Source organism: Bactrocera latifrons, unplaced genomic scaffold, assembly GCF_001853355.1.
Source record: "Bactrocera latifrons isolate USDA-ARS-PBARC rearing strain unplaced genomic scaffold, ASM185335v1 scaffold_170, whole genome shotgun sequence".
Classification (NCBI taxonomy): domain Eukaryota; kingdom Metazoa; phylum Arthropoda; class Insecta; order Diptera; family Tephritidae; genus Bactrocera; species Bactrocera latifrons.
Genome location: NW_017535186.1, coordinates 57,602 through 72,769, shown reverse-complemented (window position 1 = coordinate 72,769; position 15,168 = coordinate 57,602). Strand labels below are relative to the sequence as shown.

Sequence of the window (15,168 nt, the reverse complement as noted above, 5' to 3'; positions counted from 1 at the left end):
TGATACCACTTTGTACCTCTCGTAGACCTGTGTTTTTTGATAAACCTGTATAAATTTTGCCTGTAAGACTTTTCAAACATTCGCAACGATTCCTGAAAGGAAATTTGGTTTAAAATACAAAACTAAAACAAATTCCTTCTTCGATATTTTTAACCATTGTAAAAATGTCAACGCACTATTGAGGTGTGCGTCTTAAGCATCTGCTGTAAACAAACCGTTGACAGATCGCGCTTATATTTGGCATAATAATTAAGAACAGTCCTACCAACTTAGCTGTCTACATTTATTGAAATATCATTTAGCCGAGGAATTTAATTACAATTGAGCGGTGCTTTTTTGTCACAATGTAAATTGCTTCGACGGCTGCTCTTAATTACTTGCTCATCTATTTGCATTTGTATTTAAATTCTGAAATCGGAATTACTGCAAAAGGAATACACGAAGATTACTATTCTACCGTTATCACTATTTACTTCGGCTGTAAACGGACTTCAAATGCCTAACGCCGCATAATAATCAAATGAATAAATTAAACTTTCCAAATGCGCACTGATTAGATGCTATTAAAATGTGTTTACTTTTAAGTATCAATACATACATACATATGTAGATTACTCGCAGATATTTCAATGAATTTCAAACGTAATTTATTTCTACTTATGGATTATGGCGCTACAAAACGTTAATTTGTAAAAGCTTCATTGAGTGAATCGTCTATTGTTAAATTATTGAATGAAGCTGATATTCTGTGGGGAGAGGGGTGTTTGTTGCCTGATTTTGTATATTCTGAAATTTTTATAAAAGAACAAATTGAGGCACTCATAGCATTTGTTACAGAGTGTTATATAATACATCTTTGAAATAAGAGGGAAACTTATGACTCGATCTGTATTGTGCAATGTGAAAATTGCTTAAGTCAGCAGTAAAAATATGATCCATAACCAGTCCCTGCTTGCATTCCATCAGATTTTTATTCTTTGGTTATGAATTGTTCTAAGAGATAAGAGCGACTGCATGTTTGGTTCGTCGATCGTTAATTTGTCTTGAAACTACATTATAGTATTTATATCACCTAGCAGTAAGTCCATCCCTCATAAATCTGTTAAAGGTGTAGCTCATTCGATATTTTATTTATGTCCGCAGCCTACTTTGTGGAATCAGATTTCATAAATTCACTTCCATAGTTAAGTGCTTAATAATACTCTTCCACATGTGAATAACGCTGCAGAGATCGCTGAGTATGAGAATGACTGTTATTTGAATAAGTTCTAAAAGCTCGGCGACCATTTGAAATTTATAAGTTCAGTTGGAACGCGATCAGCGTAGTGATCGGTGTGGCGTATCGGCTCAAGTAAATGAAATTATGGAAATAATTTCAAACTCGTTGTAAAAGCTGTTTTTGATTTGTTACTTTCGGAAACCGAACACGTTAGCCTAAAAAGTGAAAAAGTATAATTGTAAATAAAGAAAACAATTTTTGCATGCGTATTTAAACCTCTCAGCAAGGTTGAAATATTATACAAAAGAATTAAAATAAGAGAAACAAAGTGAATAGAAATTAATATATACATATAGCAATTATATGCATGTTGCAGTTGACGGCAAAGTCTGTTTCAGTGATATTATGTTGATGTGATGTGTGATTTTTTTGATGACTTGAAGTTAGTATTTTCCAAATTTTCAAAGCGATTATTTTGGTCTTGACATAAAATCCTATAGAAAAATAATAACTCTCCACAAAAAAAAAACATATATTTGAAGTACAGTGCACTCCCGTTAAAATGAACAATTTTAAACCAATTTCGTTGAAGAAGTAATTTTTTTATTTCATTTATTAATTTTATCTGCTTTGCTCTAAAAATGAGATACTGTTATACAAAATTTACGATTTTACACATCTTCATTGGTCTACAACAAACGTCCTTCTTTAAAGTATCAAAGCTCTAACACGTTGAACATAATTGGAATTATGGGTTTACTTTAAATATAATGGCACGTATCTGATAAGCCGTTATGCACGCGGAAGTTTTATTTATGGTACCTTGATATCTCGCCAATTAGAAACTAAAACGACGCTGCATTTCATCTTATCTCTCAATCCTGCTATTTATTATACAGTAAATGGGCGTGGCGTTCAGCTGAGGTGTCTAAAGAACCTGAAAATAAGCTATAAAAATATATTGCTTGGAGATAAAAAATTCCGGCTATTTTAGATAATGCATCAGATGTCAAACTTTCGTTCTAGAAATGTATAAAAATCCTTCATAATTTACCTCCACAATCTCTTCTTACATACATACATGTATGCAAATATATATGAGTGTTGATTATCATTTATCGACGCAAGTGTAAATATGCGTCGCGTAATCTAATCGCCGATGTCATTAATGTCGGGAAAAACGTACATACATATGTAGTTCTGATAGTAAGACTCAAAAACACAGTGTAGCGACCCGGCCGTCGTCTTCAGTGATCGCTTCTTCGAGCAGCTAAAGCCGCTGCATTACTTGCTAATTGGCATTATCTTTGATTGAGCATTACTTTGTTTATGAATTATATTTATATTTGTCTCTGGAGTGTCATTAATTACCATATGAACTACATAAATCCAATATTAGTACTACATGTTGTACTCATAAGCTCATAATAAAGTGCAAACAATAATAATTTGGTAATAACCCAACAATTGATAATGTACAATACTTTATTGAAAGGAGAAGTGTTTGTTATTATTTAAACTAACTTGGTCTTCTATTTAAATAAGTTTAGAAGCGGTTAGAGAGTAAACTGTGAACATTGCTTATCGTGTATGTATGTATGTACTATGCATTGATCTGCAATGTTTCCTTCTGGTTGTTATAAACATCAACCCAAACTGTATATACCCAGTTGAGGGTGAAAAAAAAAAAATTATTCCAAACGACTTTAACCCTTACACGCCTGGTGGTTCCTCCAGAAATCAACCGCTACTTTTGTAAAATTTTCACGTCTGAACATGCATTTTTAAATATTACATCACGTCACATGTTGCTCTGATATATCCGTTATCTTTTCAGTCTCAGTCGCCACTTGTGTGTGAGCTTTGCAGTCATTTACATTTTGTCTTGAATAAGAGTGCATCGAAAAAATAATTTCAAAAAATGTTTGTATGTATTTTCAAGTGACTATTGTGAAAGTAATAATAATTAATTAATGTTGAAAATTTGTAACCTTCATCGTCATTACAATTTAATGTGATGTGAGTGTTGATAAAAATTTTACAAATTTCAATTTAAATTTGACGCAATAAAACTTAAATGGGCCTTTGTGGAACCATCAGGTGCTCAAGCATCCAAATCACGTATGCAAATTTATTGCATAAAATGTGGTATATCTCTTTGTTTATCGAAACAGCAAATTTATTTTCTAGACCCCATACAAACTAGTATACATACATATCTCTTATCAGTTTAATAATAAAATTAATGAAATTTCAATAAAATATGGATTTTTGGAAAAATTACATGTAGTTAAAATGAGCAGCACTCCTCAAAGGACCAACCGATAAAACACCCTGTAAAATCAAAAATAATGATTTTTTTAAGAAAAATCGTAGAACAAATGTTGTTTGTAACCGACAATTATAATGCAAATCAATATTTTGAATGAATCGGAGTTATCAGGCTTTTAAGGGTGAACCGTACATATGTAAATATATGGTTATAACTTTATTTGAACAGGTTTTTTGTGTTTTCTAAACTGTCTTTTTCAATTGGCGAGATAAATAGCTTTGACTTTCCGATCGACTTCAAATTTGGGATTACTTTTAGAACAGGGCTTTTTTCACAACTTTTTTATGACCAGTTTATTATGAAATTTTCGAATCCATATTTTCAAAATTCCCATTTTATTTGTTCGCAGGACGACAGTTGTTTAAGAAAATGCATACGCGACATGTGAAAACTTAAAAATTTTGAAAACATTTTCAGATTTTCTTATAAATAAGTATAGTTCCGCGAAAAGCGGCACAATATATAAAAATAAACGGCAACTCTGCAGACAAAAGCAAAATTATATGAATTGAAAACAACAAAATAAACAAAATTCAAAGCACGTGTGACTTTATCAGCCGGTAAATGGATTCCACAACAGAGGTGAGTATAAAGGTGTGAGACAAAGAGAGCGCGCTCAATTTACTCACTATGGTGAAAAAATAATAAATATTGTGTTCAGTTTTCTTTTTTTTTGTTCTTTGGCTAAGCGATTGATATATGTATGTATTTACATTATCGATACAAAACATTCAATGTTTATAGTTACGAAATAATTGATATTGACAGTGATAGTGAACCACTTATGACGAATATTGCACGCGTATAACATCAATTGGTTCCGTCTAATACTTTGAAGTGTGCAGAGCACTCAGTCGTTTGGTGTACTAGTAAGAGAATTAGCCCGGTGTTGTGTAGCATTTCTGTTTAGAAATGTTGATTAAAGATTGACTTTCGCGAATTCATTGTAAACAAGTGGAGATTCGCTAATAATACTAGCAACAGCTGCCGAAACTATCGTGTTACGTGAAATATCCATGAAGAAGTTATAAAATTGTTTAGTGACACGCTAGTTGTGTGTTTACGCCATTAGGGTTGCCAAGTGTCCAAAATTTTAGAAAATAATGGCAAACAGGCCCCGGGTGAAATATAGCCCCACAAGCACAAATGATGTGAGTTCAGTGAATACAAACATATAATGCGTTAACATTAAATAAGGATAAAAGTGTAACTAAATTGGAATTTGATGAGAGAAGCTTTTCAAAAAAGTTTATTTTAAGAAGATTTTATTAATCAAAAATATTTCGGAGTTTTATGTAAAATTTTGAGAGAAAGTTTGAGCATTTTAAGAAAAAGATACGTTATATATGTAGCTAAAATAGCACATACAAGATTTCCCAAGAGCTCCATTTCTTCTGATTTTGAAATTGCCAACTTAATTAGTTCGAGATATCTGAGGAAGCTATTAAGCGATAATTAAATCTGCTCTACTATACTATATGTTATAATTCTTCCAATGTACAGATTTCAAAGTTTTAGTTAAACACACCAACAACGTAATAATACCGAATCATGGCAACTCCGTCTAAATTTTGGTTGCGCATGGCTTGTAGAGCAACGCAAATGTGTGGAACATAAATAACAGCTGTTTCATGTTTACAAGAGAATAAATAATAGTATACTTTTAGGATGTACGTGTGCGAACTGAGCTATCCAACAGCCGTTGGGCTAAAATCAAAAAGAATTGCATGTCACCATGGTATAAAAAGGTGAGTTTGAGCCGTGGAATCAGTTTAACCCTTGGAACATGTATGTGAAATGCATTTTTTATATATTTGAATTATCCGTTTATTAGGTATCCGTGGAGCCCACAATGTTCCTGTACATGTTTGCCTTCATGATTACGTCCGTGGTGGAACAGGACTTTTTCGTACAGAAGGCGTGTCGCGTCAATAATAATTTTACCGATGAAATCTGTTCGAACATTCAGTCGGATGAGAACGCCATATATAAAAAGCAAGTGCAGGTAATTAATCAAGATTCAGTTAAAAATGAAAATGGCTTAAGGGATTATATACAGTTAGAAATCTTCAAAAAAAAAACAAAAATGTATTTTATTTTCCTATGCATATATATTTAAGAACAGACTCAGAAAATCTGTCCGGTGAATATTCGGCGTTTCAGAGTACTCTTTTTTAGAGAGGAGCTCCTGCAGATCAGCTGTAGCTGCTTTCCAAATAAATATTTTTGCTAATATAAAGTTAAAAGAAACCATAATATGTGCACACATTTTTGGATCAATAAATTTAAAACTTTTCTCAGAAAAATTTCTGGAAATTTCTGCTTTTCATCACCCTTTTAACTGCATCTAACCCCTCAAAAATGAACCAATAAATAAAAAGAAATATAAATATAATAAAATATTAAAAACAATGTCACAATTAATTAAAAATAAGTTAAACTAGAATAATACACAAACAATTTATTAAAAAATTAAACTTAATTCAAAAATTAAATTTAATTAAAATTGGGTTTTCGAAAGAAAATTAAATCTTATCATCATCAAAAATAAAATTAAAAATATAAAAATTTATATTTAATTTACTATAATGACGAAAAAAACATATTAAAAATATGAAAAATTAGTTAAATTATCGTTAAAATTCCAAATATATCTTCAATTACAGCTTCGGCTGTAAAAAAAAAAATTAACTTTAAAAATTTACAATCCAAATTTTTTTTTATAAAAATGGTATGTAACGTACGCCTATTTCCAGATAACAACGGCAAAATTCCATCAAATCGAGGCAATTTCAGCGCATGTGTTTCCTATTGTATTGGCGCTCTTCATCGGTTCCTTCTCCGATCGGCGCGGTCGCAAATTTCCGCTCCTCATGGGTCTCACCGGTAAACTCATCTACTCGGTTATGATCGTTGTGAACGCACGAATGAAGACTTGGCCATTGGAGTACGTCATTTACACAGCCACACTACCGTCGGCGCTAACGGGTGCGGACGTCGCCATATTCGCCTCATGCTTCGCCTACATCTCGGACATATCAACGCTGAAGAACCGTACACTTCGTGTAACCATACTGGATGTCTGCTATTTGACCGCTATGCCAACGGGTGTGGCTTTAGGTGAGATTTTAGTGAAATCAGTGTGTAGAGTTTAGAGCTTGTCTACACATATTAGGGAATTTTCAGGTTCGTACCTCTTCTACAATGCATTTAATAAGTCGTATGCGGACATGTTTACGGTGAATGCCGCATTATTGGCGCTTGCCATAATTTATACCGTATTTGCACTCAAGGTAAGTTGTTGTTCTTAGAGGGGTTGAGTGTGGATTGAATAATAGTGGAATAATTTTAGTGGCAAACTACCGCTAAACAACGTTCTCTGCACGAACTCGGCTGTTGCGGTTTCTTTCCGGATTTTTTCGATAAAGAACATGTCAAGGACTCTGTCACTGTTTTGATCAAAAAACGACCTGGTCATCGACGTCCCTTCCTCATCATCTTACTGATCGCCATGGCTTTGTATACATTCCAACGCGACGAGAACCAGTACTTATATCTGTACACGATTTTCAAATTTAAATGGAATGTCGATGTGTACAGCACATTCAAAACATTCAAGTCCACCGCCTACGTTGTTGCCATGTTGGTGGCGGTGCCGTTAATGAATAAAGGATTCTATTGGAAGGATACGGTGTGTGCGTCTGTGCTGATCAAATGGCTTGAGTTCTAAGTATTTTTCGTTTTTTGTTTTTTTTTTCTTGCAGACCATCATCTTCATCGGCGCTTGGGCGCACGCAATTGCTCGTCTCTTTTACTACTTCGCGCAGACTGGCACATTTTTCTATGTGGGCGCGCTAATTTGTAGTTTGGGACCCATAGTGGGTCCAATGATTCGTGCGATGACCTCGAAAATTGTGCCGCAATCCGAGCGAGGCAAGGTCTTCGCTCTGCTCGCTGTCTGCGATAATGCCGTACCCTTCATTAGCGGTGTTTTTTATTCACAGGTTTATCGCGCCACCTTAAATGACGATGGCAAGGGTGGTCAGGGTGTTTTCCTACTGACCATTGCCACACAGCTGGCCGTCTTCGTACTGATACTGTACGTGCATCTAATATTTTTTTCTTTTGATAACGATTTTCTCTTTTTTTCAATTCTTAGCACTATTCATATCATCCTTGGCGAACAATCTCTGGCCGTGCCGGAAATTAGCGAAAAAGAATCTCAACTCATACATGAGAATGCAGCTAACCCCGCGACTAAGAAATCTGCCAGTGCCATTGAGCCAGTTCAAGTGCCTGCTATAAGCGCAAATATTGCAGATAAGGATATTTCGACGAAAGCCGTGAGTGCGTAACCGAAACAAGTTTACATCTGACCGAGCGCTGCCACGTCAACAACTTCTTTTATGCTGTTATAACAGCACCAATAACAAAGGAGCGAAGTATCATAGAAGTTAAATTTATTGTACAATATAATATTAGTTATTCTAAGAATAAGACCTTATATATGAAAGACATTAATATTACTTTGTTTATTATATCTATAAAAAAATTTTTTTAGATAAAATAAATATAGGAATAATTTCGGAACGAATAACCGATGCATGAAGTAATTAATAATAATATCGGGAGGTATACTCACAACAGATATGGAGCGAAATTGCAATGCAGGGGTACAGACATCTCATGAAACATAATCACAGCACTAAAGCCATTAATGCCAATTGTATGAGCATTGGTGAATCCTTAGTTCCTATGATAGCGTGATTCCACGGCGGCAAATTCTGAAAGAAGCACTCTTGTTACAAAACTTTAAAAACCTTCAAAATTGGCTCCTTCTGGGTCGATGTGGCGCTGCCAGCGCGATTTTCAAGCATTGAAGGCGTCACGGAATCCGGCATTCTCCGGAATAGCCTTGAGAGCCGCGCCCCTTTCATCGGCTGTTGGGATGCCGACCTTGGTTAATTAACTGTTCACAAGAAAGGTGGTGTGAGCCGGGGCGTTGTCGTGGTGCAACTTCCAATCGGCAGTGATGTCTTGTCGTACCCGATCGACCCTTATTTTGAGTCTCTTGCGGACTTCTACGTAAAACTTGGCGTTGCCGGTTTGTCCACGAGGAACTAATTAATGGTGGATACCTTTGATGTCAAAAAAGACAATGAGCAACGTTTTCACTTTGGATTTGCTCATTCATCAGCGACCTCTTCCCGGCCCTCCAAAAAGGGGTTCTGCTATTGAAACACACCACTTCTTGCTACAGCAACATCTGGATAAGCCTGCTTAATCACATCAAACGCCTTTGTCACTCAGAACCACACATCGCGCGAAAATATTTGTCCTGACTCTCCAAGTGCTCGGAGACAACTGACCGAATCCGGTCGGTGCGCGCAAACTCCGAAGTACTTTCTGGACAAACCCTGTAGTCCTGAGTTTAGCCTTTACTTTTTGTTCTCACATCTTTATTCTCATAAAACAAACTTCACTCATTTTATTTGATCAACAAAGGTCATCAATCGGACAGAAGGTCTCAAGGATCGACGCCGACCTTTAGTCAACGATTAGATAGCGCTACCTGCAGAAACTAAAGAACACAATGTAGAGGCAAGAAGGCTATTGATGTGTTGTTGTTCCGCCGAGTTGACAGTCCTTGGTCAGATAAAAATCCAGGTCCGTTCCGGTTACGTAGACCCTACTATCGGGGGAACGGCTCTTGATGTGTCCTAAACCTCGGTTACACATATAAAGTCGAAAAGGGAATCGCCTATACATATTTATTCATTATTATACAGTCGAGTGCAAAAAAGATTGTTTCTTCTATTTGAACTCTCGATCCAACGAGATCTGGTCACACAGCGCAATGACTTTAAAATGAACGTCTTAATTTAGTTAAAAAATTTATTCAAATAAAATTACAATTTTTAAAAATGAAAACTACACAAACACAAATGGAATACACAGGCATCATTGGAGAGTGAGAGTGTCATTTATTTTTCGATAAAGTGCGCTGCTTCTCCGCATGCTCCACAACCTTGTCGTCCACATAGAGTCCTTTGCGTCGGCGCACGCTGTCCATGTATACTTTGGCCCGGTTCGCTGAGTCTGCCTTTTCGCCATAATGTGCAATCTCCTCCTCGGTGGTCGGTACCCAGAACGGATCAATGTTGATTACCTAAAACGAGAGTTGAATGTAAATTGAGCGTGTGTGTGTGGGCTCGGTATTAAACGTTTCTAAGCTGGAATGGGATTAAGTGAAAATCTGCAATAATTCTGGCATTGTGTGGCATGTGGCGCAAAGGTGATTGGCAATGGTAATGCTAATGCACTAGAATATTGGAAGCGATAAATGAATGAAAAAGGAAACTATGATGTTGCAAGAGTGCCAGTGCAAGTGCCGGCAGATGTAACGGTGGTTGATGTTGACCGCCTAGTGACATGTTGCACGTACAGCAAAACGTCATTTCCTTTGGCTGCAGCGAAGCTAATGCCTGTTTGTGTGTGTCTTTCACGCTGAAGTGGCACTTCTCGGCCACATTTTCATGTTCGAACTCTTCACGCTTCATTGAATTGCTTTGTCAAAGGCTCTTAGCGCTCAAGTGTCCTTTATGCATTTTGCCTGTGGGTGCTTAGGTGTACGCAATGCCGAAGAGTGTGAATTTGCGTGTCACTACACACACACACACACATATTTACACGCGAACACCTTCATTGCCGTCTGTAACGCTTTCAAGTGCTCGTCTTTCTATTTTCATTGAATTTACGTGATTTTCGTAAATTTCCAAGGATACTGCATCACCTTGCCCTGCGTCGTCGGCACCTTTCCAGCTGTGTGCGCCGTTCGCCGTTCGCCACGCTCGTTTGTTTTCGACACATTGCCATTGTCGTTCTTTATTACACTTCGCCGTCGCAGGCTGCTTGCGTGCCTGTGTGTGTGTGGCGTTAAGGTCCTTTGTGCGTTTCAAGTGTCCTGCGTGCGGAAATGCTTAGCAATGACGCCGAAACGAATTCAATTTCTTGCGATGTTTGCAAAATTGCATGCACGGGTGGGTGCGCCATGAATGGCGACTATGTGTTGGTTAGTCGACCATAGGCAGTCTCCAGAGTATACCTTCAATGGAGTGCGCTGCGTTGGTCGCGCGGTGAGCGAGCGAATTTTCAGATTGTTTTCGATAGGCCACGACAGGATAAACAGCTTATCTCGTATGAATGCGCACCGCAACGCTTTCTATGTGCGTGTGTTGCATGTTCGTCTAGGTGATAGCGCAAACATAAATTCGTCTATGAAAACGGGTGAGTTACCACTTTTAGGGGCCACCAACTTTGTTTCTTATTCTGTTTTTTTTTTTTTTTGCTGATTGGCATAAAGGTGTGATTTTCGATTGATTGATGAACTTATTGTGGCAGCAACAGCAATTCGCCGCAGGAGATCCATCATAAGAGAGCAAAATGGGCATTCAGAGAAAATGAATTGTCATTCACTTAGCAGACAAAAATGTAAATTTTCATAAATCAAAATGAAAAGATGCTAAAAACCGTATTGTCGCGTTTAAAAGATTTTACATTCACATGCAGCACCTGCACCTCTCAATGTTTTCAATGAAGAGCATGTGTATTGCTTCCCTTTTATTCTACTTGAACTTGTTAATACATTTTAAGGGTTTACTGTAAGCACCATTAAATTGAGATTTAGATTGGTTATTTTAGAGAAATAGTTTTTTGAGAAAATAGCTGAATATTTGAGAAGGCATGGTAAAACAGTTAAGCTCTTCGATGGAGAGTAATGGATCTTTCAGCAAGATACTGTGCCATCACACAAGGCAAAACCCTCTCAGTAGTGGCTTAAAAGCAGAAAAGGGGAAGTCTGGAAGTCCAGATTTGAATCCATTGGATTGCAGTTTGTGTAGTCTGTTGGAGAGCGTGGTCTGTCATATCTGCCAAAGATATTTGAAGAGTCTCAAAAGATCTTTCGTTCGAGCAGTGTTGTTAATACTGATAGAAATTGTGTGTGCAGCTAATGAACAATAGCCCACTTGTTTGAGAGCTTGTGTAAAAGCAAAAGGTGGTCATTTCGAGAAAAATTGTGTGCTTTGCTGACTTAATATATGCCCTATGAAACTTATAACGGTCCAAGCTTGTAACAGCTTGTAATCATAAGGGCAGGATTAAGTATGCGTTTTAAGCAAAATTGAACTTGAGTGGCAGGCTTCAACTTACTTAAGTTTTAAGTATTGAATAACTTCCAAGAACGGAATAAATCCTCAAATATTTATATATTCCAAAAAAAAAAAAATAAATATATATATATATATATATAAACTCAAGTATTTCAACTTAAAAGTATTTCAACGTAATAATAAGTATCAGAGCTTAACTAAAATTACGCCAACAAAGAAGAAGAAGAACTAAAATTACATAGAAATCCGCAAACCGAAACCCAAATATATCTACAAATGAATGTAAGATAAGCATTGGCTGACATCAACACCAGGTTATCCTAATCAGACACTTCACACACACACACAACTGTACACAGGCACTCACACATCCCCACCGACCTACCAGCGAGCAAAAGGTAAAAGAGCAACGAAGCAACAAAACGAAGACAACCTTTTGAGTTCAGGTGAAATAGAGTGAGGGATTTCAACTGCTGTGCAATTTCGTCGAAGTTCGAACACACCTTCGAGCGAGTAGGGATACCATACCATCCGCGTTGCCGTCATTGGGGCCACTTGGTTGCCTGCGGCATCCACCACCAGCTGGCATTCCATAGCGACTGATCATTATCTGCCAACACTTTTGCTTGTTTATCACACCACAAATCACTCAAAGGGAGTAGTACATACCATGCAAGCGACAACGAAAAAACTCGACAGCAACAACAAAGACAGCAATGAGATCAGCCAATTGAGGATGCATACGAGAAAATGATGAACCGTGACAGCGCATAATGACGAGCGTTGGAATAACACGTAATTCAACTAAAATTATGCACACACACATATATGTATATATGTACACATGCATGTGGACATATGTATGTGTGTGTTTGCTTGCCAAAAGGATAGTCCAAAGAGGAGAAATTGAAAGGAGCATGAGTCGGTGATCAAGTGGCTTGTAAATATTTATATGTAAATTTCGACAAGTCGTGATATATGATCAAATTTGACCCGGACTAGATAATGTACTATAAACTGCGCCCGCAAATCGAATTTGGAAACTAGAAATTCCTTTACAAGGAGCTAAGGTTCCTACAGATCAATAACCAATCGGAATCTTAGGGCGTATGTATGTATATTTGGTTTTTGGAATATTCGCTTTATATGGAAAAAGTCTTTTCGTATTTTGTCAACAGATGTCGTTGCAGTCGTAGATATGTATATCTCCACATTGTGTCATACCATTAATGCCTCGAAAGCTTATGCAGAGTGTTCAGTGGGATTGGAAAGGAATCATCCTCAATGAGCTGCTCCAGCCTGGTTGAACGATTGATTCAACATTTTTCTGCCAACAACTGAAGAGTTTAAAGCAAGCAATCGAAAAAATGGTCAGAACTGGTCAACAGAAAAGGTTTCTTCTTTCAACAGGATAACGGTAGACCACACACATCTTTGATGACTCGGCAAAAATTGAGAGAGCTTGGCTGGGAAGTTTTGATGCATCCACCATACAGTCTTGACCTTGCAACATCGGACTACCATTTGTTCCGGACAATGCAGAACTTTCTTAAAGGAGTAAAGTTGGTTTCAAGAGAATCCTGTGAAAATTACTTGTTGCCGTGAAACCAAAAAAGTTTTACCTTGATGCAATAATGTCTCTGGCGGAAAAACTGCAAAAATCGGTCGACGAAAATGGTATATATTTGGTTCATTAAAGTTCATTATAAATATAAAAAAGTAGGTTTGATTATTAATGGAGGGTGGAGTCATAAGTAGAAGTTCACGAAAGTAAGAAAAGTTCTTTGAAACGATTCTTTTACATATGACTCAAGCAGCTCACGACATCCGGTCTTTGACCAAGTATCCTCAGGGTAGCCTAAGAACATCCGTTTGAAGGCGAGATAAAGTGAGAAGGCGAAATATCCCCTACATAGAGTTGTGCGCTGGGTTTTTGACCCGCCACGGGGGTGTTTTCCCCAATGAAAAATTTTCAACAGTCTTGGATGAGAGACCCCCCTTTTTATGACGACCATGGCAAACGAATTAAGGAGTATGATTTGGGGGCATGCACCTGGAATGTCCGGTCCCTTAATTTTGAAGGTGCCGCTGCCCAGCTGGTTGATATCTTCGTGAAAATAAAGGCTGACATCACCGCCGTCCAAGAAATGCGATGGACGGGACAAGGACAGAGACGAGTAGGTCTTGTGGCATTTACTACAGTGGCCATATAAAGGAGCGCAAGTTTGGTGTGGTGGGAGAGAGACTCCGTTGCCGAGTACTATCATTCAATCCGGTGAATGAACGTCTAGCCACAATCCGTATCAAAGCGAGGTTCTTCAAGATATCGCTGATTTACGCCCACGCCCCAAAGGAAGAGGACGATAGGACCGAAGATGCCTTTAATGAGTACTTGAAACGCACTTATGAGAGGTGCCCCCGCCACGATGTCAAAATCGTGCTTGGCGACTTGGTACTAGATTCCAGCATAAGAAGATACATCAAGCTATCCGGCTGTCTCCGGATCGTAAAAAAATCAAACAGATCGATCACGTTGTGATAGACGGAAGACACGTCTCCAGTGTTTTAGATGTGAGTTCGCTCCGAGGTCCTAACATCGACTCTGACCACTATCTTGTTGCAGCTAAGATTCGCACCCGCCTCTGTGCAGCAAAAAAAGGCACGCCATCAAACACAAGGAAGGTTCGATGTCGAGAAGCTGCAATCACAACAGACAGTCGAACGATTTTCTACTCGGTTTGCACTCCTGCTCTCTGAGAGCACTCGTCAACAACTCGGTATAAGGTAACTGTGGGACGGCATTTCAAAATCCTTACGTACAGCTACAACCGAAACCATTGGTTTTCGGAAAGTGCAAAAGAGCAGCTGGTACGACGAGGAGTGCCGTGTCGCAGCAGAGAGAAAACAGGCTGCCTACCTCGCAACGTTACGATCGACCACAACACGTGCGGGATGGGATAGATACCAAGATTTGAGGAGGGAAGCGAGACGCATTTACAGACAGAAGAAGAAAGAGGCCGAAATGCGGTAGTACGAAGAGCTTGATAAGCTGGTCGACAGGGTTAATGTTCCAAAATTCTACGAAAAAATGCGGCGGCTTACAGGTTTCAAGACTCTTGTAGTACCCCCAAAGGTAATCTAGTCACCGATGCCCAAAGCATACTTAAATTATGGAGGGAACACTTCTCCAGCTTGCTGAATGGCAGCGAACGCACAACCCCAGGAGAAGGCGAACCCGATTCCGCAATCGATGACGATGGAGCAGACGTTCCATTGCCCGACCAGGAAGAAGTTACCTCCTCAACATTGCATATAAGGTTCTATCGAGCGTATTGTGTGAAAAATTAAAGCCCACCGTCAACAAACTGATTGGACTTTATCAGTGTGGCTTCAGACCTGGAAAATCAACAACCGACCAGATATTCACCATGCGCCAAATCTTGAAA

General features: G+C 38.0%; 2 protein-coding genes across 9 annotated transcripts in view; one reads left to right on the top strand and one right to left on the bottom strand.

Annotated features, from left to right (window-relative positions):
- Positions 1 to 1,270: 1,270 nt before the first annotated feature.
- Positions 1,271 to 8,072, top strand: LOC108966855 (proton-coupled folate transporter). 8 transcript variants are annotated; one of them, XM_018929976.1, is made up of 9 exons: positions 1,271 to 1,441; positions 3,901 to 4,133; positions 5,219 to 5,299; positions 5,386 to 5,556; positions 6,308 to 6,671; positions 6,738 to 6,844; positions 6,904 to 7,242; positions 7,316 to 7,650; positions 7,711 to 8,072. In XM_018929976.1, the coding sequence occupies exons 2-9, from the start codon at positions 4,116 to 4,118 to the stop codon at positions 7,904 to 7,906; spliced, it is 1,611 nt and encodes a 536-aa protein (XP_018785521.1). In that variant the 5' UTR covers positions 1,271 to 1,441; positions 3,901 to 4,115; the 3' UTR covers positions 7,907 to 8,072. The 8 variants fall into 8 exon arrangements, with proteins under 8 accessions (XP_018785521.1, XP_018785523.1, XP_018785518.1 ...); XM_018929978.1 differs by having other exon boundaries at positions 1,271 to 1,449; positions 3,969 to 4,133; XM_018929973.1 differs by having other exon boundaries at positions 1,271 to 1,449.
- Positions 8,073 to 9,428: 1,356 nt separating this feature from the next.
- The window catches only part of LOC108966882 (elongation factor-like GTPase 1), a 19,011-nt gene continuing 13,271 nt past the window's right edge, over positions 9,429 to 15,168 (bottom strand). Inside the window, exon 2 of the mRNA XM_018930018.1 lies at positions 9,429 to 9,720. Within this exon, the coding sequence (XP_018785563.1) occupies positions 9,532 to 9,720 (189 nt within the window). The 3' untranslated portion in view covers positions 9,429 to 9,531. The remainder of the gene's footprint in view (positions 9,721 to 15,168) is intronic.